Here is a 25,036-nt window from a genome sequence, read left to right as displayed (position 1 = left end):
ACCATAACCCCACTGCCACCATGGGGCACTCTGTTCACAACGTTGACATCAGCAAACCGCTCGCCCACACAACGCCATCTGCCCGGTAAAGTTGAAACAGTTCCAGCATGCCAGTAGACATCGAAGGTGAGCATTTGCACACTGAAGTCGGTTACGATGCCGAACTGCAGTCAGGTCAAGACCCTGGTGAGGACGACGAGCAAGCAGATGAGCTTCCCTGAGACGATTTCTGACAGTTTGTGCAAAAAAAATTTGGTTGTGCAAACCAACAGATTCCTCAGCTGTCCGGGTGGCTTGTCTCAGACATTCGATCCCGCAAATGAAAAAGCCGTGTGTGGAGGTCCTGAGGTGGCGTGGTGACACGTGGTCTGCAGTTGTGAGGCTGGTTGGGCGTACTCCCAAATTCTCTAAAACGACGGAGCTGTGGCATTGTGCTGTGTGACAAAACTGCACATTTTAGAGTGGACTTTTATTGTCCCCAGCACAAGGTGCACCTGTGCAATGATCATGCTGTTTAAATCAGCTTTTTAATATGCCATACCTTTCAGGCAGATGGATTATTGTGGCAAAGGAGAAATGCTCACTAACAGGGATGTAAACAAATTTCTGCACAACATTTGAGAGAAATAAGCTTTTTGTGCGCATGGAACATTTCGGGGACTTTTTATTTCAACTCATGAAACATGGGACCAACACTTTACATGTTGTTTTTATATTTTTGTTCAGTGTAGTTGTATGTCACTTAGGGTGACATATTACCTACTGTATTTCAGATAAATTATAATGACGTGCCATATTTAACCCTTATAAAGAATCATAATTACATTGAATGCCTATGATTAGTTTTGAATTATCCTTTTCCCCCCCTCTGTAAATCATATTTAAATTATGCAAAACAACAAACTTAATTGAATAAAGGAGAATAAAGGGACTTTAGGGAGCTGACAACAGTAGCTCAGATCAGAGCTACAAGTTTAGGACAAGAGCATCTTGGCTTGGAGACACATACATTACATACTGTAATCCACCTCTAATGTCAAATGCCGCGGTGGTGACATTGGCTTCTCCACGTGGGATAAAATTAGACTGAATACACCGCTGGTTCAAGGTGAATATAATTTGAATGTATTCCCTGGCGTAGGCTTTTCATTTTTGTGTTCTTCAGTAGGCGCTAACTCATTTATCTTTCTCTGTGATTCTTCTTGTAGCATATTCCTCTATGCTAATTCCCCTGCGTATTCTAGTGCTCTTGTTCCCAGAGGCTTCCCATAGGATGGATCCCAAATGGCACCCTATTCAATTTATAGTGCACTACCTATGGGCCCTGGTCAAAAGTAGTGCACTGCATAGGGAATAGGGTACCATTTGGGAATCAGCCATAGCCTGTGTGCAGGTATCAGTGGACATCAATCTTACAGTAGATACATACAGCTTCTGGGCTTGTTTAGGCTTGCTACACTAGCCATTGGAAATTGAGTTTGCATAGCGGGTTGCCTACCAAAGGCTGAAACAAGAGTCTTTGGGAATAATGTAGTTTACGCAAGTTCAAAATCAGTAGGGCTGGTCACTTTCACATTTATCTAGTAAGCACAATATAATTCACATCGCTTCCTTTCACAGGCATAGCATGTATATATAGGGTAGTATTTATAATGATACCTCATCAACATCGTAGGTATCTATAGGGTAGTATCGTAATATTACCTCATCAACATAGCATCACGTCTCTGCTGTTACTTTTCTATTAGCAAGCGTGAGGAATGTCATTCACCTATTAACTTCAGCCTATGAGCATGGCACACTAGAGCAATTCCACCACGCTTGCTGAATGGGCGCACTCGTGCAATAATCACTTTCCGTTCTTCCAACCAATGGGAATTCATCTAGGAGAGTTTGTCAACTCAACCCTTGTGTCTTCCATCGACCTTCCACCTCTCCACCACCACCAGTCATCTAACGACCTTCCACCTCTCCACCACCACCAGTCATCTAACGACCTTCCACCTCTCCACCACCACCAGTCATCTAACGACCTTCCACCTCTCCACCACCACCAGTCATCTAACGACCTTCCACCTCTCCACCACCACCAGTCATCTAACGACCTTCCACCTCTCCACCACCACCAGTCTTCTAACGACCTTCCACCTCTCCACCACCACCAGTCATCTAACGACCTTCCACCTCTCCACCACCACCACCAGTCATCTAACGACCTTCCACCTCTCCACCACCACCAGTCATCTAACGACCTTCCACCTCTCCACCACCACCAGTCATCTAACGACCTTCCACCTCTCCACCACCACCAGTCATCTAACGACCTTCCACCTCTCCACCACCACCAGTCATCTAACGACCTTCCACCTCTCCACCACCACCAGTCTTCTAACGACCTTCCACCTCTCCACCACCACCAGTCATCTAACGACCTTCCACCTCTCCACCACCACCAGTCTTCTAACGACCTTCCACCTCTCCACCACCACCAGTCATCTAACGACCTTCCACCTCTCCACCACCACCAGTCATCTAACGACCTTCCACCTCTCCACCACCACCAGTCATCGACCTTCCACCTCTCCACCACCACCAGTCATCTAACGACCTTCCACCTCTCCACCACCACCAGTCATCGACCTTCCACCTCTCCACCACCACCAGTCATCTAACGACCTTCCACCTCTCCACCACCACCACCAGTCATCAACCTTCCACCTCTCCACCACCACCAGTCATCAACCTTCCACCTCTCCACCACCACCAGTCATCGGAAGCCCAAACTCCCAGCTGGGGGGTTTTGATGCCAGCTGCCCAGCATAGAGCAACCGGGAATCAGCATTTGGCTCCGAGGAGCATTCCTCAGAGATGAGGCCTACCCCAAACTATTCAATCAAATTCAATATTGCATTTAATCTATGTTGTTATTCAGTTAAGCCTGTACTCAATTAAACTTATTTAAATGTGTCCCTTAAAAAAAATGGGTTTTATACCTATCCCAATAGATTCAATACTTGATATTTGGGGCATATTCTGGAAACAGCTTAAGGTTACTAATGGAAAATGCTGTTGGGAATCGTTGATCATCATCACGTACATTTTCACCTCAGGTTTTGAGTAAGTCCTGTGCAATTTCCAATGTGTGTTTACTATAAACACTAAGGGTGTACCCACTTTAAATGACAGTTTAAACAGAGGCCAAGTAGGATACTGTGGCTAGTTCATCATAATGTAGGCCTACCAGAGAGTGGCCTACCATAAAAACAATGGAGGAAAATGCATCCCATAACATTTTAACATGGACATAGATGTTCTATCATTCAGCCTACAGTAGCAGCCAATATGTGGTGTTCAATGTAGGTCTACATTCCATGACTTTTGAAAAAGTTCCATATATGGCAATGGTCTATTTGCATATAGACCTCCTGCAGATCTGACATGCTATGGCTCACCGGTCTGTGTAGAGTACGGGCTGAGTCCTGCATGTCAGCGCACCGGTCTGTGTAGAGTACGGGCTGAGTCCTGCCTGTCAACTCACCGGTCTGTGTAGAGTACGGGCTGAGTCCTGCATGTCAACGCACCGGTCTATGTAGAGTACGGGCTGAGTCCTGCATGTCAACTCACCGGTCTGTATAGAGTACGGGCTGAGTCCTGCATGTCAACGCACCGGTCTGTGCTGAGTCCTGCATGTCAACTCACCGGTCTGTGTAGAGTACGGGCTGAGTCCTGCATGTCAGCGCACCGGTCTGTGTAGAGTACGGGCTGAGTCCTGCCTGTCAACTCACCGGTCTGTGTAGAGTACGGGCTGAGTCCTGCATGTCAACGCACCGGTCTGTGTAGAGTACGGGCTGAGTCCTGCATGTCAACTCACCGGTCTGTGCTGAGTCCTGCATGTCAACGCACCGGTCTGTGTAGAGTACGGGCTGAGTCCTGCATGTCAACTCACCGGTCTGTGTAGAGTACGGGCTGAGTCCTGCATGTCAACTCACCGGTCTGTGTAGAGTACGGGCTGAGTCCTGCATGTCAACGCACCGGTCTGTGCTGAGTCCTGCATGTCAACTCACCGGTCTGTGTAGAGTACGGGCTGAGTCCTGCATGTCAACTCACCGGTCTGTGTAGAGTACGGGCTGAGTCCTGCATGTCAACTCACCGGTCTGTGTAGAGTACGGGCTGAGTCCTGCATGTCAACTCACCGGTCTGTGTAGAGTACGGCTGAGTCCTGCATGTCAACTCACCGGTCTGTGTAGAGTACGGGCTGAGTCCTGCATGTCAACTCACCGGTCTGTATAGAGTACGGGCTGAGTCCTGCATGTCAACGCACCGCTCTGTGTAGAGTACGGCTGAGTCCTGCATGTCAACTCACCGGTCTGTATAGAGTACGGGCTGAGTCCTGCATGTCAACGCACCGGTCTGTGCTGAGTCCTGCATGTCAACTCAACGGTCTGTGTAGAGTACGGGCTGAGTCCTGCATGTCAACACACCGGTCTGTGTAGAGTACGGGCTGAGTCCTGCATGTCAACTCACCGGTCTGTATAGAGTACGGGCTGAGTCCTGCATGTCAACGCACCGGTCTGTGCTGAGTCCTGCATGTCAACTCAACGGTCTGTGTAGAGTACGGGCTGAGTCCTGCATGTCAACACACCGGTCTGTGTAGAGTACGGACTGAGTCCTGCATGTCAACGCACCGGTCTGTGTAGAGTACGGGCTGAGTCCTGCATGTCAACACACCGGTCTGTGTAGAGTACGGGCTGAGTCCTGCATGTCAACTCACCGGTCTGTGTAGAGTACGGGCTGAGTCCTGCATGTCAACTCACCGGTCTGTGTAGAGTACGGGCTGAGTCCTGCATGTCAACTCACCGGTCTGTATAGAGTACGGGCTGAGTCCTGCATGTCAACTCACCGGGCTGTGTAGAGTACGGACTGAGTCCTGCATGTCAACTCACCGGTCTGTGTAGAGTACGGGCTGAGTCCTGCATGTCAACGCACCGGTCTATGTAGAGTACGGACTGAGTCCTGCATGTCAACACACCTGTCTGTGTAGAGTACGGACTGAGTCCTGCATGTCAACTCACCGGTCTGTGTAGAGTACGGACTGAGTCCTGCATGTCAATGCAATAGAATCCTACTCTGATGTGTTCTGCCTACAAGAAAATGTCTTGCATAGTTAGTGTTGTTTTGGTATGTTGCATTGAAAGTGGCTAATATTGCGTTGATTTTATTACACTTCCCACAGTCAAAGGAAAGGTTGATCGTGTTAACATGGAGAACTCTAGAACAGTGGTCACCAACCTTTTCTGAGTCAAGATCCCTTTCTGAGTCAAAATGCACACCGAGATCTACAGCTCAGATATTTTGTATTAAAATGGCTTTAAAAAGAACTTACGCCTTTGCACCAATTACAAACAGTACTGTAGCAATGAGGTTTGTGCAGTAGGCTACAGGCCCAAAACATTATAATGACATAATGGCTTTGCTTGAATTGCCCTGCCAATGCATTGCTGTTCAGGCCATCTTTTTAAATGATATTAAAACATTTGAGGTAGGCTATATGATCATTCCAGTAATAGATCCGTTGTTGTATTACTTGTGAGGCACAGCTGAGTGAGCATACATTTAAATAATTCGCTTTTTATTTTATTGGGCTGATGGTTCCTTCATCTGATGGTCAGTCTCAGCTGAGGGAGAGAGCAGCAGGCTAAGAGTCCGCCTCAACATCCCTCCGCTCTCCGTTTCCTCCACTGACACTGACCAAAAACACAGTTTCCAGCTGACGGCAAAACTCGAGTCGCACCACATTATTTCTGCCTCATGCACAAATTTGTGTTGTTACTCCTATGAACATATCAATATTCCTTAAATATTAAAAAAGACCCAAGCTGCTTATAATAACACAAGCCTATAGATACACGTTCCTACTCATTCATTACTGCTGCAGTGCTTGTTGTAGTCATTCATTACTGCTGCAGTGCTTGTTGTAGTCATTCATTACTGCTGCAGTGCTTGTTGTAGTCATTCATTACTGGTGCAGTGCTTGTTGTAATCATTCATTACTGCTGCAGTGCTTGTTGTAGTCATTCATTACCGCTGCAGTGCTTGTTGTAGTCATTCATTACTGGTGCAGTGCTTGTTGTAGTCATTCATTACTGCTGCAGTGCTTGTTGTAGTCATTCATTACTGCTGCAGTGCTTGTTGTAGTCATTCATTACTGGTGCAGTGCTTGTTGTAGTCATTCATTACTGCTGCAGTGCTTGTTGTAGTCATTCATTACTGCTGCAGTGCTTGTTGTAGTCATTCATTACTGCTGCAGTGCTTGTTGTAGTCATTCATTACTGCTGCAGTGCTTGTTGTAGTCATTCATTACTGCTGCAGTGCTTGTTGTAGTCATTCATTACTGCTGCAGTGCTTGTTGTAGTCATTCATTACTGCTGCAGTGCTTGTTGTAATCATTCATTACTGCTGCAGTGCTTGTTGTAGCGCTGAGTGGAAATAAGAAGAATGCGCATTTTATGGCTTATAAAAGTGTTGAATACAAAGTGTTGACAGTGCTGAGTAAGAACTTAAACATGAACTCACTCAGAAAAACAGCAGCTCTTTGCCCAAGACAAATAAAATAAAATAAAGTAACACAAGGCTTTATTGTGGCGTTTTTTTGCATAAATGCTTGGTGATCGACTAGGAATGCCGTTGAGATTGGCCAGTGGATCGTGTTTGACCAGCTGGTGACCACTGCTCTAGAAAGTTGAGTGAAGTTCAATCTCGTTTCCCTCCATGGGCTGATATTACTTCTGAGCGGCACAGCTTAGAGGGATCATTGCCTGTGAACCTTACATTCCATGTAAAAAGGATAGACATTGTTGTACACTGAGTGTATAAAACATTAAGAACAGTTTCCTAATATTTAGTTGTACCCCCCCCCCCCCCCTTTTGCCCTCAGAACGGCCTCAATTCGTTGGAGCATGGACTCTACAAGGTGTCGAAAGCGTTCCACAGGGATGCTGGGCCATGTTGACTCCAATGCTTCCAAAAGTTGTGTCATGTTGGCTGGGTTTCTTTTGGGTGGTGGACCATTCTTGATGTACACAGAAACTTCTGAACGTGAAAAACCCAGCAGAGTTGCAGTTCTTGACACAAACCGGTGAGCATGGCACCTGCTATCATACCCCGTTCAAAGGGAACTTAAATATTTTGTCTTGCCCATTCACCCTCTGAATGGCACACATACACAATCCATGTCTCAATTGTCTCAAGGCTTAAAAATCCTTCTTTAATCTGTCCCCTTCCCTTCATCTACACTGATTGAAGTGGAATTAACAGGTGACATCAATAAGAGATCATAGCTTTCACCTGGATTCACCTGGTCAGTCTATGTCAAGGAATAATAATAATAAATAATACAATCCATAGAATACATGAAAGACAATATATTATGTAAGAGGATAATAATGAATATTGAATAATGTGCTGAGGAATGCTAACTCAATCTCTTGTAAATGTAGACTATGTACAGTACAGTCTTACATTTATCTAACAGGACTCAGATATACCCACAACCTAACAACGCAGTCCCCAACCAAATCACTTCCTCATAGTTGAATCTACCCACTAAAACAATGGGTTATGTGAATTGCGAAAACAAGCTGTATGATCCCAGATGGGATGTTGCCCTATAAGGCGGTAATACCTGGTGATAAATACCATAGAGGAACTCTGCAGGAGAGCCGGAGAATCAAAAGAGAAATCTCATTTGAAACGTCCCGTGAGTTTGGGCCTGATTATTCTGTGAGTATAGGCTCTGGCCTGCGAGGGCAGACCGGCTCTGTTCTGCAGTAGGGGAGGCAGGTGATTCCAGGTGATTAATGAGGGAACAGCCATGGGGTGCGTCCCAAGTGGCACCCCATTCCCTATATAGTGGATTACTTTGTTACTTCGTAAATGAGACAGTATTAGACAGTGTTCCAGGTAGATGACATACAGTATTGGACTGTGTTCCAAGTAGATGAGATAGAGACAGTGTTAGACTGTGTTCCAAGTAGATGAGATAGCGACAGTATTAAACCGTGTTCCAAGTAGATGAGATGGAACACAGTCTAACACTGTCTCTAAGTAGATGAGATAGAGACAGTGTTAGACTGTGTTCCAGGTAGATGAGATAGAGACAGTATTAGACTGTGTTCCAGGTAGATGAGATAGAGACAGTGTTAGAACGTGTTCCAGGTAGATAGAGACAGTGTTAGACTGTGTTCCAGGTAGATGAGATAGAGGCAGTATTAGACCGTGTTCCAGGCAGGTAAGATGCAGACAGTATTAGACTGTGTTCCAAGGAGATAAGATGGATATAGTATTAGATAATGTTCCAGGTAGATAAGATGGAGGTGGTATTATACAGTGTTCCAGGTAGATGGAGACAGTATTAGACTTTGTTCCAGGTGGATAAGATGGAGATAGTATTACACTTTGTTCCAGGTGGATAAAGTCAGTACTAAACTGTTGTCCAGGTGGATAAAGTCAGTATTAGACTGTTGTCCAGGTGGATAAAGACAGTACTAGACTGTTGTCCAGGTGGATAAAGACAGTATTAGACTGTTGTCCAGGTGGATAAAGACAGTACTAGACTGTTGTCCAGGTGGATAAAGACAGTACTAAACTGTTGTCCAGGTGGATAAAGACAGTACTAAACTGTTGTCCAGGTGGATAAAGACAGTATTAGACTGTTGTCCAGGTGGATAAAGACAGTATTAGACTGTTGTCCAGGTGGATAAAGACAGTACTAGACTGTTGTCCAGGTGGATAAAGACAGTATTAAACTGTTGTCCAGGTGGATAAAGACAGTATTAAACTGTTGTCCAGGTGGATAAAGACAGTACTAGACTGTTGTCCAGGTGGATAAAGACAGTACTAGACTGTTGTCCAGGTGGATAAAGACAGTACTAGACTGTTGTCCAGGTGGATAAAGACAGTATTAGACTGTTGTCCAGGTGGATAAAGACAGTACTAGACTGTTGTCCAGGTGGATAAAGACAGTATTAGACTGTTGTCCAGGTGGATAAAGACAGTACTAGACTGTTGTCCAGGTGGATAAAGACAGTACTAGACTGTTGTCCAGGTGGATAAAGACAGTACTAGACTGTTGTCCAGGTGGATAAAGACAGTATTAGACTGTTGTCCAGGTGGATAAAGACAGTACTAGACTGTTGTCCAGGTGGATAAAGACAGTACTAAACTGTTGTCCAGGTGGATAAAGACAGTACTAGACTGTTGTCCAGGTGGATAAAGACAGTATTAGACTGTTGTCCAGGTGGATAAAGACAGTATTAGACTGTTGTCCAGGTGGATAAAGACAGTATTAGACTGTTGTCCAGGTGGATAAAGACAGTATTAGACTGTTGTCCAGGTGGATAAAGACAGTATTAGACTGTTGTCCAGGTGGATAAAGACAGTATTAAACTGTTGTCCAGGTGGATAAAGACAGTATTAGACTGTTGTCCAGGTGGATAAAGACAGTACTAGACTGTTGTCCAGGTGGATAAAGACAGTACTAGACTGTTGTCCAGGTGGATAAAGACAGTATTAGACTGTTGTCCAGGTGGATAAAGACAGTATTAAACTGTTGTCCAGGTGGATAAAGACAGTATTAAACTGTTGTCCAGGTGGATAAAGACAGTACTAGACTGTTGTCCAGGTGGATAAAGACAGTATTAGACTGTTGTCCAGGTGGATAAAGACAGTACTAGACTGTTGTCCAGGTGGATAAAGACAGTATTAAACTGTTGTCCAGGTGGATAAAGACAGTATTAAACTGTTGTCCAGGTGGATAAAGTCAGTATTAAACTGTTGTCCAGGTGGATAAAGACAGTATTAGACTGTTGTCCAGGTGGATAAAGACAGTATTAGACTGTTGTCCAGGTGGATAAAGACAGTATTAGACTGTTGTCCAGGTGGATAAAGACAGTATTAGACTGTTGTCCAGGTGGATAAAGACAGTACTAAACTGTTGTCCAGGTGGATAAAGACAGTACTAGACTGTTGTCCAGGTGGATAAAGACAGTATTAGACTGTTGTCCAGGTGGATAAAGACAGTATTAAACTGTTGTCCAGGTGGATAAAGACAGTATTAGACTGTTGTCCAGGTGGATAAAGACAGTACTAAACTGTTGTCCAGGTGGATAAAGACAGTACTAGACTGTTGTCCAGGTGGATAAAGACAGTATTAGACTGTTGTCCAGGTGGATAAAGACAGTATTAAACTGTTGTCCAGGTGGATAAAGACAGTATTAGACTGTTGTCCAGGTGGATAAAGACAGTACTAGACTGTTGTCCAGGTGGATAAAGACAGTACTAGACTGTTGTCCAGGTGGATAAAGACAGTATTAGACTGTTGTCCAGGTGGATAAAGACAGTACTAGACTGTTGTCCAGGTGGATAAAGACAGTATTAGACTGTTGTCCAGTTGGATAAAGACAGTACTAGACTGTTGTCCAGGTGGATAAAGACAGTACTAGACTGTTGTCCAGGTGGATAAAGACAGTACTAGACTGTTGTCCAGGTGGATAAAGACAGTACTAGACTGTTGTCCAGGTGGATAAAGACAGTACTAGACTGTTGTCCAGGTGGATAAAGACAGTATTAGACTGTTGTCCAGGTGGATAAAGACAGTACTAGACTGTTGTCCAGGTGGATAAAGACAGTATTAGACTGTTGTCCAGGTGGATAAAGACAGTACTAGACTGTTGTCCAGGTGGATAAAGACAGTACTAGACTGTTGTCCAGGTGGATAAAGACAGTACTAGACTGTTGTCCAGGTGGATAAAGACAGTACTAGACTGTTGTCCAGGTGGATAAAGACAGTACTAGACTGTTGTCCAGGTGGATAAAGACAGTACTAGACTGTTGTCCAGGTGGATAAAGACAGTACTAGACTGTTGTCCAGGTGGATAAAGACAGTATTAGACTGTTGTCCAGGTGGATAAAGACAGTACTAGACTGTTTTCCAGTATCCACACCTAAGTTGTGTGCTAGTATAGACATTGTACTACATCCTGTGACAAACCTCTTCAAGGTTGTCACAAATGAAGCGGGAAACCGTCACCAAAATCACCCCAGAATGAGAGTTCTTTCGAATAGGACAGTAGCTGTGTTTCTGTTGCTCCGTCCTGGTCCTCCCAGGCCGCAGGCGAGGTCAAGGATAGCAAAATATCCGTGCATGCGGGATAACCCATCCACCTTTCCCATTTCCTTCCCTGCTCTGTGTTTTAAGTCAAAGTGAAATGGTTGGAGACTCAAAAACCACCGGATCAACCAAGCGTTCTTCTCTTTAGCCCTATGCATCGAGGTGAGTGGGGCATGGTCACTGATGAGGGTGAAGTGGCGCCCTAGCAGGTAGTATTTCAGGCTTTCTAGAGCCCACTTTACTGCCAGAGCCTCTTCCTCAACGACTGAGTAGTTGGCCTCCCGTGGTTCCAGCTTCCTGCTTAACAACAGGATGGTGTGTACCACACCTTCTAGCTCTTGGGATAGCACGGCTCCCAAGCCGACCTATGAGGCATCCGTCTGAACCACAAAACTTTTACTCAAAGTCTGGTACCACCAGCACTGGTTACAGCAAAGACCCTACTGTAATGATCTAAATGCTTTGGTGGCCCTTTCATCCCATTTTACAATGTGTGGCCCTCTGGCTCTCGTCATGTTGGTGAGTGGGGCGGCCACTGTAGAATAACCTGGGATGAACTTCCGGTAGCAACCGGTCAACCCTAGGAAGGCTCGAACTTGCTTCTTATTTGCTGGTTTTGGCCATCCTCTAATTGCCTCTACCTTCTTACGTTGGGGTTTGATTAACTTCTACTTCCTCCCAATCCCGGGTCCGGGAGAACCCCCAACAGTAAAAAAGCTGACTAGCATAGCCTAGCATAGCGTCACAAGTAAATAGTAGCATCTAAATATCATTAAATCACAAGTCCAAGACACCAGATGAAAGATACACATCTTGTGAATCCAGCCATCATTTCTGATTTTTAAAATGTTTTAGAGGGAAGACACAATATGTAAATCTATTAGCTAACCACGATAGCAAAAGACACAACTTTTTTTGTCCACCATTTTTTCCCTGCATAGGTAGCTATCACAATTTCGACCAAATAAAGATATAAATAGCCACTAACCAAGAAACAACTTCCTCAGATGACAGTCTGATAACATATTTATTGTATAGCATATGTTTTGTTATAAAAATGTACATATTTCAGGTATAAATCATAGTTTACCATTGCAGCCACCATCACAACTCTCACCAAAGCAACTAGAATAACTACAGAGACCATCGTGTATTATCTAATTACTCATCATAAAACATTTCTTAAAAATACACAGCGTACAGCAAATGAAAGACACAGATCTTGTGAATCCAGACAATATTTCTGATTTTACAGCGAAAACACAATATAGCGTTATATTAGCTTACCACAATAGCAAACATCACAACAGCAGTGATTCAAGTAAAAAATAGCGATAACGTATAAACCACCAAAACGTATTAATTTTTTCACTAACCTTCTCAGAATTCTTCAGATGACAGTACTATAACATCATATTACACAATGCATAAAGAGTTTGTTCGAAAATGTGCATATTTAGCGGCACAATTCGTGGTTATACAATGTGATTAGTGGCCAAAACTTCAAGCAATCTGTCCGGCGCCATCTTGGAGAGGCACCTATTCTAATTGAAAACTATTCATAAACTTGACTAAAAAATACAAGTTGGACAGCAAATGAAAGGCAAATTAGTTCTTAATGCAATCGCTGTGTTACATTTTTAAAATTAACGTTACTTCAGCATACAGCGTGCGCTAAAGCGAGACCGCACCGAAATTCATGGCGGAATTATTATTTGACATTTGTCAACATAAATACGAATTAACAACATAAAGATTGCTTACTATTTGCCGAGCTTCCATCAGAATCTTGGGCAAGGTGTACTTTCTCCAGAACAATGGTATTTTGGTTGAGAGATGTCCTCTTCTCATTGAGAAATAGCAGCTAACGATAGCCACCCACTGGAGAGGTGCCCAACTAGTGAAAGCGCGTCACAAAGAAATCCAGGAAAATCGCAATAAACTGATATAAACTGCTATATGTCGGTTTAAATTAACTACCTTATGATGTCTTTAACACCTATAACGAATAAAAACATGACCGGAGATATAGAACTGCTAAAACGAAAGCGTTTGCAGGACGCCATTGTGATGCCCCCTTGCGCCAGATGCCGAGTTGAAAAGAATGGTACTTCCGTTCCATGATCATTTATAGTGGCCCAGATTGCGCAATCCACTCCATTCAAATTCTCCCCGCTTACTGACATCTAGAGGAAGGTGTATGCAGTGCATGTAGCCCGATGGCTTACATGGGGACTTAAACTGGCCTCAGAACAGGGACCTCGATTTCTGAAATCTCACTCCCTGACAGGAAATGTGCTGCAGAATGAGTTCTGTTTCACTCAGAGAAATAATTCAAACGGTTTTAGAAACTAGAGAGTGTTTTCTATCCAATAGTAATAATAAAATGCATATTGTACGAGCAGGTATTGAGTACGAGGCAGTTTAATTTGGGAACGTAAATATTACAAAGTCCCAACAGCACCCCCTATTGAGAAAAGGTATCCCAGATACTCGGTTTCCTCTAACCCCACGTAACACTTGGCAGGGTTCCCCGTGAGCCCTGCCTTTCTAAGGGTGTCTAAAACCGCCTGTACCCGTGGTAAGTGGGATTCCCAATCTGTGCTGTAGATCCCCACGTCATCTAAATAGGCTGCGGCATAAACTCGGTGCGGTTTTAGGACCTGTTACATTAGCCGTGGCCCCGTGTAAGCCCAAATGGCATGACGGTGTATTGAAACAAACCGTCAGTGGTTGCAAAGGCTGTATTTTCTTTGGCTCTGGGGGTCAGAGGAATTTGCCAGTAACCTTTGGTTAGGTCCAGGTTCGTAATGTACCGAGCATTACCAATTTTCTCCAGCAGTTCATCTACTCGGGGCATGGGGTAGGCATCAAACTTGGAGATTTCATTTACCCTCCGAAAGTCGTCACAAAACCTCAAAGACCCATCAGGCTTGGAGACCATCACAATTGGGCTATAGCACTCACTATGTGACCCTTAGACCACTCCAGCTGCCAACATTTTATCCGTCTCTGCTCTGCTCCGTCTCTGCTCTAAAGGGGAAAAACTCCAGCGAGGCTTGGGGAATCTCTCTAATGGCAAACATCAGATACGGCAACATGCAATCCCAGTTTTTCCCATCCTTATCGATTACCTTCCTGAGCATTGACTTCAGGGTGCGGTTGAATCTCTCAACCAGCCTGTCTGTCTGAGGATGGTAAACTGATGTCCTCAACTGTTTCACCTGCCACAATTTACAAAGGTCTGCCATAAAGTGGGACATAAAGGGGTCCCCTGGTCAGTAAGAATCGCCTTTGGAATCCCTACCCTGGTGAACAGGAGCACTAATTCTTGCCGATATTTTTGGAAGCCATTGTCCGAAGGGGCACTATATCTATCCTCTCAAATGGCATTTCGATTATGGGGAGCGGCACTAACGGGCTTCTAACAGCTGGTCGGGGAGCTGTTAACTGGCACTCCGGGCACTCTCCACAATGCCGGGCCACTTCAGCCTGAATTCCTGGCCAGTAAAACCTCCTTACAATCCGGTCTTGGGTTTTATCGATACCAAGGTGTCCACCCAGAATGTGCCCATGAGCTAGGTCCAGTACTGTCCTCCGGTACCGGGTGGGGACCAACAACTGTTCCACCACATCAACCCCTATTTTTGAGAGACTGTACACCAAACCCTTTTTCATGATGAAGTGGGGAAAAATATTAGGCATTGTCCCATCATTTATGGGAGTACCATCTACGACCTGCACATCTGCTCTGGCTTGCTGCAGGGTTGGATCCTGGTTTTGGGCCGTCCCGAAATTAGTCAGGGAACCTGACAGGTCTGTTGGTTCTAGATAGTCGTCCTCCGGATCCAGATCTACCCCGGCCCCACTAGAATCGGGCTGCTCATTATGGACGAGGTCTGCCACTTCCTCCTCATCCTCCCCTACTAGCACCTGTGAGGTTGGCCCCTGGGAGACCTTCTCTTTTTTTGGCTTTGGTTATGTTGGCCACATGCTATTTCCTGCTTAGTGGTGTTCATTCTGGTTGAATAAAGACATTTAACCAGAATTAAGCCCATCACATCAAAAATTTGGAACCAGTATCTCCACAGTTAGTTGAGGGGAGAATAAGCTCCTAAAGCCCAGACTTGGAGTCCTAGGCTCTGTTAGAAGCGGTCACTACAATGTAACCAGTGATGTAGTGGTAAAAGAAAATAGGTGGGTAAACTCTGATCGTCGTTCCCTGTGGAAAAAGTAACACTTCCTATACAGTACCAGTCAAAAGTTGACACACCTATTCATTCAAGGGTTTTTCTTTATTTTTAGTATATTCTACATTTAAAATAATAGTGAAGACATCAAAACTATGAAATAACATGTGGAATCATGTAGTAACCAAAAAAAAAGTGTTAAACAAATCAAAATTGATTTTATATTTGAGATTCTTCAAAGTAGCCACCATTTGCCTTGATGACAGCTTTGCACACTCTTGGCATTCTCTCAACCAGCTTCATGAGGAATGCTTTTCCAACAATCTTGAAGGAGTTCCCACATATGCTGAGCACTTGTTGGCTGCTTTTCCTTCACTCTGTGGTCCAACTCATCTCAAACCATCTCAATTGGGTTGAGGTCGGGTGATTGTGGAGGCCAGGTCATCTGATGCGGCACTCCATAACTCTCCTTCTTGGTCAAATAGAGCATACACAGCCTGGAGGTGTGTTGGATTATTGTCCTGTTGAAAAACATATGATACTCCCACTAAGCCCAAACCAGATGGGATGGCGTATCGCTGCAGAATGCTGTGGTAGCCATGCTGGTTAAGTGTGCCATGAATTCTAAATAAATCACAGGCAGTGTCTCACAAAGACACAGCGGTTGGAACCAAAAATCTTACATTTAGACTCATCAGACCAAAGGACAGATTTCCAACGGTCTAATATCCATTGCTCATGTTTCTTGGCCCAAACAAGTCTCTTCTTATTATTGGTGTCCTTTAGTAGTGGTTTCTTTGCAGCAATTCCATCACGAAGGCCTGATTTACGCAGTCTCCTCTGAACAGTTGATGTTGAGATGTGTCTGTTACTTGAACTCCGTGAAGCATTTATTTGGGCTGCAATTTCTGAGGCTGGTAACTCTTATGAACTTCTCTTCTTCAGCAGAGGTAACTCTGGGTCTTCCTTTCCTGTGGCGGTCCTCATGAGAGCCAGTTTCATCATAGCGCTTGATGGTTTGCACTTGAAGAAACTTTAAAAGTTATTGAAATGTTCCTGATTGACTGACCTTCATGTCTTAAAGTAAAGATGGACTGTTGTTTCTCTTTGCTTATTTGAGCTGTTCATGCCATAATATGGACTTGGTCTATTACCAAATAGGACTGTCTTCTGTATACCACCCTTTCCTTGTCACAATACAACTGGTTGGCTCAAACGCAATAAGGAAAGAAATTCCACAAATTAACTTTTAACAAGGCACACTTGTTAATTGAAATGCATTCCAGGTGACTTCCTCTTGAAGCTGGTTGAGAGAATACCAAGAGTGTGCAAAGCTGCCAACAAAGCAAAGGGTGGCTACTTTGAAGAATCTCAAATCTCAAATATACACTACCGTTCAAAAGTTTGGGGTCACTTAGAAATGTCCTTGTTTTCCATGAAAACATTCATGAAATGAGTTGCAAAATGAATAGGAAATATAGTCAAGACGTTGACAAGGTTATAAATAATGATTTTTAATTGAAATAATAATTGTGTCCTTCAAACTTTGCTTTCGTCAAAGAATCTCCCTTTTGAAGCAATTACAGATTTGCAGACCTTTGGCATTCAAGTTGTCAATTTGTTGAGGTAATCTGAAGAGATTTCACCCCATGCTCCCTCCAGCACCTCCCACAAGTTGGATTGGCTTGATGGGCACTTCTTACATACCATACGGTCAAGCTGCTCCCACAACAGCTCAATAGGGTTCAGATTCGGTGACTGTGCTGGCCACTCCGTTATAGACAGAAAACCAGCTGACTGCTTCTTCCCTAAATAGTTATTGCATAGTTTGGAGCTGTGCTTTGGGTCATTGTCCTGTTGTAGGAGGAAACTGGCTACAATTAAGTGCCGTCTACAGGGTATGGCATGGCGTTGCAAAATGGAGTAATAGCCTTCCTTCTTCAAGATCCCTTTTACCCTGTACAAACCTCCCACTTTACCACCAAAGCACCCCCAGACCATCACATTGCCTCCACCATGCTTGACAGATGGCGTCAAGCACTCCTCCAGGATATTTTATTTTTCTGTCTCACGAATGTTCCTCTTTGTGATCCGAACACCTCAAACTTAGATTCGTCTATCCATAACCCTTTTTTTCCCAATCTTCCTCTGTCCAGTGTTCGTGTTCTTTAGCCCATCTTAATATTTTATTTTTATTGGCTAGTCTGAGATATGGCTTTGTCTTCGCAACTCTGCCTACAAGGCCAGCATCTTGGAGTTGCCTCTTCACTGTTGACATTGAGACTGGTGTTTTGTGGGTACTATTTAATGAAGCTGCCAGTTGAGGACTTGTGAGGTGCCTGTTTCTCAAACTACATACTCTAATGTACTTGTCCTCTTGCTCAGTTGTGCACCGGGGCCTCCCATTCCTCTTTCCATTCTGGTTACAGCTAGTTTGTGTTGTTCTGTGAAGTGTAGTACACAGCGATGTAAGAGATCTTCAGTTTCTTTGCAATTTCTCACATGGAATATCCTTCATTTCTCAGAACAAGAATAGACTGACGAGTTTCAGAAGAAAGTTCTTTGTTTCTGCCCATTTTGAGCTTGTAATCGAACTCACAAATGCTGAAGCTCCAGATACTCAACTAGTCTAAAGGCCAGTTTTATTGCTTCTTTAATCAGCACACAGTTTTCAGCTGTGTTAAGATAATTGCAAAAAGGTTTTCTAATGATCAATTAGCCTTTTAAAATGATAAACTTGGATTAGCTAACACGATGTGCCATTGGAACACAGGAGTGATGGTTGCTGATTATGGGCCTCTGTACGTCTATGCAGATATTCCATTAGAAATCAGCTGGGCGGCGCTGCGTGGCACAGTGGTCTAAGGCACTGCAACACAGTGCTAGCTGTGCCACTACAGACTCTTGGTTCGAGCCCAGGCTCTTTTGCAGCCGGCCGCGACCAGGAGGTCCATGGGGCGGCGCACAATTGGCCCAGCGTTGTCCGGGTTAGGGAGGGCTTGGCCGGTAGGGACATCCTTGTCTTGCCGCGCACTAGCGCACTGTGGCGGGTCGGCCGCAGTGCACGCTTGACCAGGTGTTTCCTCCGACACATTGGTGCGGCTGGCTTCCAGGTTGGATGTGCATTGTGTCAAGAAGCAGTGCATCTTGGTTGAGTTGTGTTTCGGAGGACGCATAGCTCTTGACCTTCGCCTCTCCCGAGTCTGTACGGGAGTTGCAGCGATGAGACAAGACTGTAACTACTACCAATTGGATACCACAAAATTGGGGTGAATTTAAAAAAATAAAAAGTCAGCCGTTTCCAGCTACAATAGTCATTTACAACATTAACAATGTCAACACTTTATTTCTGATCAATTTGATGTTATTTTAATAGACAAAAAAACAGCTTTTCTTTCAAAAACATGGACATTTCTAATGGACCCCAAACTTTTGAATGGTAGTGTATTTTGATTTGTTTAACACTTTTTGGGGGTACTACATGATTCCATATGTGTTACTTCATAGTTTTGATGTCTTCACTATTATTCTACAATGTAGAAAATAGTAAAAATAAAGAAAAACCCTAGAATGAGTAGGTGTGTCCAAACTTTTGAGTGGTACTGTATTTTCAACTGTGTTTTACGCTCCACTACATCACTGAATGTAATTGAATAGTGAAGACAACGGATGTACTGCATATTGATAGTCTACGCACTGTAAGGGGCATTCCAAGTAGTATCAATGCATTGCTTCATTTAGTTGTGCTATCTTAATTTGATCACTCTGTGGTCACAGATAATGTTCCTGTCCAGCAGGAAATGCTAACTTGTTGTGTATTCCAGGCTTCAAAAGTGTGTAATTTCAACTTTAAAAAGTCAGACTTGATTTGCCCTAACAAACTATGGATCAATCTCTACAAAAATGTGCATTCATTATAATACACATAATACTTAATGTTCTGTTGCTGCAGGATTATTTTCTTGCTGTGAGACACTAGTCAAATGAAGATAGCAGACCTGTCCTAAGTGGTCTACAGACCAGAGTCCAGTAGTAATCTAAACCTGGGCTTGAGCCCACTACGGACTAACTTCATGATTAGAGGGAGACCATCACCATCCCATGGCATCTGAACATCAGTTTTACTTCCATAGATCAGTCTGAAACTACAGGGTTGACTGACTTCTAGAACACTGTAGATCTCTGCATAATGCTCCAACCAGGGACACAATTATTGTACAACTCTGCAGAAATGAAAGAAATCTCACTGTCTGGTACTGTTCCTCACCGTTCTCCCCTATGACATTCAGAATAGTTATCCACTACTGTATTTCTCTGAGCTGTTATTTCAACAAATCAAAACCACAGTATGTTTCTATAACTGGCTTAGTGAGATAGCTATATAAATAATAAAAGTGTAACCTTGAGAATACAAGCACCCAAATAATCAGCCTTAAAGCCTCTGCAGCGAGGACTGCAGCTCAGCACAGCTCAGACTCAGAGGGAAGGTATACAGGTAGGAGATTTCCCGAGTGTTGCCTGGACAAATTGCACGCGAAAACAAAACAATGAATCAAGTTAGAAGGCCACCTGGAGTTTGTTACAGCAGAAGGTCCATCATAAGGCCCCTGCTTTAGCTAGGCTGCGTCACAAATGGCACCCTATTCCCTATTCAAGGGACCCACTTGTCAAAAGTAGTGCACTATAAAGGGAATAGGGTGCCATTTGGGACGCATACCTAGAGACCATTATCCAGGCCAAGAACTAGGAAGCGCTGGTTGGTACAACTTTTTGTAATCCATTTGTGAGAGACCCCCATTAACATAACTGTACTGTTACTGGAGAAAATGAGGCTCATTATGAGGCTCACGATCTACCTAAAGGGTGCGGTAGCAGCCGTGTGTCGTGAACAAATGGCACCCTATTCCCCATGTAGTGCACTACTTTGTCCAGGACCCATGGCCCAAAGACGCACTCAGTGTGTCATAAACAAGAGTTCATGTCATTGTTTCCCTTTCCAGATCAACCAATCACAATTATTTATAAAGCCTTTTTACATCAGCCGATGTCACAAAGCGCTTTACAGAAACCCAGCCTAAAACCCCAAACAGCAAGCAATACAGATGTAGAAGCAGGCTGTTATAGACAAGACTACAAGTTATTGTTGCTCTTACCAGATGCAGGCTGTTCTAAACAAGACTACAAGTCATTGTTGCTCTTACCAGATGCAGGCTGTTCTAAACAAGACGACAAGTCTTTGTTGCTCTTACCAGATGCAGGCTGTTCTAAACAAGAATACAAGTCATTGTTGCTCTTACCAGATGCAGGCTGTTATAAACAAGACTACAAGTTATTGTTGCTCTTACCAGATGCAGGCTGTTCTAAACAAGAATATATGTCATTGTTGCCCTTCCCTAAGGCAGGCTACCCCATGTACTGTACGTTCGTGATTGATTCTAAATCCAACACTATAGCAGGGATTGTAACCCATGCAGAACAGAATAATACTGTGGTTCCTTACCTGGGTGTCCTGTGTAACACACACATTTGAAGGAGAAAGGTGAAACATGGAGACACGTTCCATTACGACAAAGTCTATCGCAATTCTCTCGTCCAATCACATCAGAGCAGTTAGCCCCTGAGGGAAAAGATAAAGCATGAAATATGAATAATTTAAAATGAACAAAATGTTTTAGATAAGTATCTAGATTCTACATTCGTATAGATTGGTTCTATAGTATTTTATTTGTATAGATCGGTTCTATAATATTTTATTCGTATAGATTCTGTCACGTTCTGACCTTAGTTCTTTTGTTTTGTCTTTTGTTTTAGTTGGTCAGGGCGTGAGTTGGGTGGGTAATCTATGTTTTCTATTTCTGTGTTTGGCCTGATATGGTTCTCAGAGGCAGCTGTCAATCGTTGTCCCTGATTGGGAACCATATTTAGGTACCCTGTTTTCTGTTGGGTTTTGTGGGTGGTTGTCTTCAGTCTTTGTGTGTCTGCACCAGATAGAACTGTTTCGGTTTTCACTTTGTTGTTTTTGTATTTTTGAGTTGTTCACTTCATTAAATAAGATGAACAATTACCACGCTGCGCATTGGTCCTCTGATCGTTCTCCTCCTCAGACGAGGAAGACGACAGCCATTACAGATTCAATCTATTGTTTTTTATTTGATTTGAAGTAACGTAGGGTCAACAATTATCAACAGTAATTAACTATGCAGATTCTGGAAATTAAATTAAACTGAAAGACATCATTGCAGCTTGAAAGTCTACATGGAAACTCTCACTTATGGTGGCCCCATTGCACAAAGTTAGTTAGTTAGTGCATCATGCATTTCTAATGATAACCGTGTTCATTGCATGATTCAGATGACTTGTGATGCAAAAAACATGACACGTTGGCTCCTAAGTCTTCAGAGACAATGTTTAAACAACGTTTGAGAGCCATCGTTTATTGCCAAAGACATGGTGAGAGAAGGAATCAAATCTAAATGAAAATGGAAGAGAGGAGGTAAAGTAATTAAGAATGCATTCAGGTGGTACAGAAACCCATTCCAGAAATAATTATGGTGATTAACGCAAAATAAAGTCCTGGAAGAAAATATTGTTCACATAAATAGCCCATAGGGGTATCTGAGTCTACATACCAAATAGCACCCTTTTCCCAATGAAGTGCACAACTTTTGACCAGAGCCCTATGTGTACTATGAAGGGAAAAGGGTTCCGTTTGGAACGGACTCTGGATATTCTTGAAATAAATGCATTAAGCTAGATGAGAACTAGTAATTATGATAGATAAATAATATGGAAGTATCTCCAAGCAATAGGGTTGTAACATTAGGGTTGTGTTCCAAATTGCACCCTATTCTCGATATAGTGCACTACTTTTGACCAGAGCCCACAATGTAGGGAATAGGGTGCCATTTGGGACACAGCCTTAGCCTCCAGGTAGGTAGGTGGATTCTGTCACGGCAGATTTAATTAACGTGAGCAATTTATTTTCCCATTTATAGTAATTGAAGGTACAACAATCCATTGAGTTTAGCATTTGGTGGATGAGTACAGGGTGTAAAGTAAAGCATCAAACCCTGATGAAGGCTATTTGGCCAAAACATTGGTTAAATATATCCACTGCAAGGAGAGATGAGTGTGCAACTTTCTTTAGCATTTTCACAAAGTAGCTTAAAAAAAGAGCAATCTGTGATTGATACATCCATTTTTGGACTATATATAGCGTATCAGTGGCGGGGGGGGGGGCTCCCTTTGTTGTTGTTTGAACTGCAGAATTCCCCTTTAAAAACATAACATTAGTAATATCAGAGGCATAATTCTCAGTTGTATTCCTCACCTGTAAAATGTGGAGGGCACAAACACTTATACGTCGCGTGGATGTGATCTGTCGTACCATTGCTTACACAGACTCCTTCGTTCTCACATGGGTTTTCCAAACACGCATCAAACTTCTCACAGAACTTTCCATAGTAATGCTGGCGGCACTGACAGCGGTACGCTCCGTCTTCCCAAAAGCTTGTCCTACAAACACCGTTCCCGGAGCAGAGTCGCACTAGTGGGCTGCTTTGACACTGTTGTTCCTTCACAGAGACGTTGAGACGAAGACCCAGCCTGCAGAGCTGTGAATCCTCCTCATGCGAAGCTATGAAATAATGAAGGCCCGGGAGAAGCCACTTAGGTTCGACCTGCCTAGACGCATTCATAACGTCATCGGAACAGAGAAACTGGTCTTGTGACTGTGGTGCAGTGGAACAACTTTCAAAGTCCTCCTTTGACACATTGAGGATCCTGATACCGTATAAATCCAGAGTGGCATCAATAGAAACAAACAGCTTGACGCCAAACTGCACCTCTAGAGGACAAATCTGAGGTAATTTCCAAGTTGGTGTAACATCTGACTTTTGTGTCTCTGTCCTTTCTTGATCACCCCAACATTGGACCATACTATTACAGATGTTTTCCATGAGTGTCCATTTCACCTGAGAAGTTTGTGGTTGTAGCTGCCATTCCAGATTGGCTGGTCGGTTGCAGACTGTCTGGCTGTGAACAACTACGCAGCCATTGAGAAAATAGCTGATTATGACAGCGATGATGTGAAATGATAGCCTCTGCATTTTTAAGTTTCTCCCTTTCGCTGCTTCCCTATTCGCTTTCGTACTGGTCTTCAGAGCTTTCGTACGGGTCTTCAGAGCTTTCGTACAGGTCTTCAGAGCTTTCGTACAGGTCTTCAGAGCTTTCGTACAGGTCTTCAGAGCTTTCGTACAGGTCTTCAGAGCATTCCTGAAGTCATTTAATTTGAGGAATGTTCAGGGTAAAAGATATGTAATTAAATTCCTGTCTGATAAAGTCAGAGGTCCAATGGAGGAGGCTTGATGAACGTCATGGCAACACACCAACCTAAAGACAAAAGAAGTAAGAGTTTGATTAGCTAAAATCAATCAAAAAAATAATATTTTCTATCAATATGACAACCTTGAATGATGCTGCTGATGAAAAATGTAAATTTAAAAGTTCTGTTTATACTGCCTGGACTTCCAACAATGTGAACATCAACTAAACTAGTTAGGTTTTATTCTAAACCATTTTGTGTCAACATTTTGAATGACAGTCCTAATCCTCAAAAAATACAATCAAGTTTAAGTAACTCAGTTCTTACATTGAAGGCTACATGTATAGTTAACACTGCAGTGACTTTACCATCAGTTGTTTAAGCAGGATCTGACCTAGGATCAAATACTATTATATAAGCCCTAGTCTGCCTGGAGCAAGAGATGGGAAAGGCGGGTTGACCGTTTTGGGACTATTCTATTAGCAGGGAAAGCTCAATTAAGCACAGATAAAGTATTAGAAATAATTTCAAATAGTATTTGAACCCAGGTCTGGGTTGTACTGCTGCTGACCACCGAGAATGTCACATAGCCTCTCATTTCCCTGAGGTTAATACAACCAGTGACAGCGTCAGATAAAATATGTCCTCTCTCCTATCCTCTCACACACACACACACACACACACACACACACACACACACACACACATACACATACACATACACACACAGACACACACACACACACACACACACCTCAGTGTCAAGCCTGTGAGATGAGTTAAACCAGAAGCAGTTGTCTCTCTCCCTTAGGACCTTCTCTAACCCGTGTACTCCAGATAAAAGAACTAGGGAGTAGAGAGATAAAAAGCCCTGTCTACGTCCCAAATGACACCCTATGGGCCCTGGTCAGAAGTAGTGCACTAAGTAGGGAATAGGGTGCCATTTGAGGCACCCCTCCTCCAGTGTTACTGTAACTGCACATTCCCACTGTCAGATCTGTCTGACTCACAATGACTGATATGAATAACTGCCTGGTGATAAAGTAATACATAGAGAAGTGTGAATACACAGAGCAGTAGTATCAATACAAGGGGGAGTGATACAGTCAATGAGATTGGGGAGGGTATTGTGACTGAATGCCTTGTAGGGAATTCGGTAGCGGCCTACAGCAAGCTGTCTGGAGAGGGATTGTTCCTGCTTTGCATTGGCAAAGATCCCTTTGACCTGAATACATTGTATTTCTATCAACGGTTGTTTTTTCCACAACGTATGATTGAAAACCAATGAGGAACAATCATGCGAGCGTAGTCTAGTCAATTAATATGACATGGTGACAATGCTGGACATACTGTAGT

The 25,036-nt window shown here is 43.5% G+C and overlaps 1 protein-coding gene across 1 annotated transcript in view; it reads right to left on the bottom strand.

Annotated features, from left to right (window-relative positions):
- Window positions 1-23,742, bottom strand: part of LOC129843308 (protein eyes shut homolog) — a gene marked incomplete at its 3' end in the record, with an annotated part of 32,709 nt that extends 8,967 nt beyond the window's left edge. Inside the window, exons 1-2 of the mRNA XM_055911935.1 lie at window positions 22,688-23,742; window positions 20,858-20,974 (exon numbers count right to left, since the gene is read on the bottom strand). Of these exons, the coding sequence (XP_055767910.1) occupies window positions 20,858-20,974; window positions 22,688-23,465 (895 nt within the window). The remainder of the gene's footprint in view (window positions 1-20,857; window positions 20,975-22,687) is intronic.
- Between the last annotated feature and the right edge of the window lie 1,294 nt (window positions 23,743-25,036).

Source organism: Salvelinus fontinalis, unplaced genomic scaffold (genome assembly GCF_029448725.1).
Source record: "Salvelinus fontinalis isolate EN_2023a unplaced genomic scaffold, ASM2944872v1 scaffold_0109, whole genome shotgun sequence".
NCBI lineage: Eukaryota > Metazoa > Chordata > Actinopteri > Salmoniformes > Salmonidae > Salvelinus > Salvelinus fontinalis.
The sequence above is the reverse complement of the archived record's forward strand: the minus strand, read 5'-3'. Positions and strand labels throughout refer to the sequence as shown.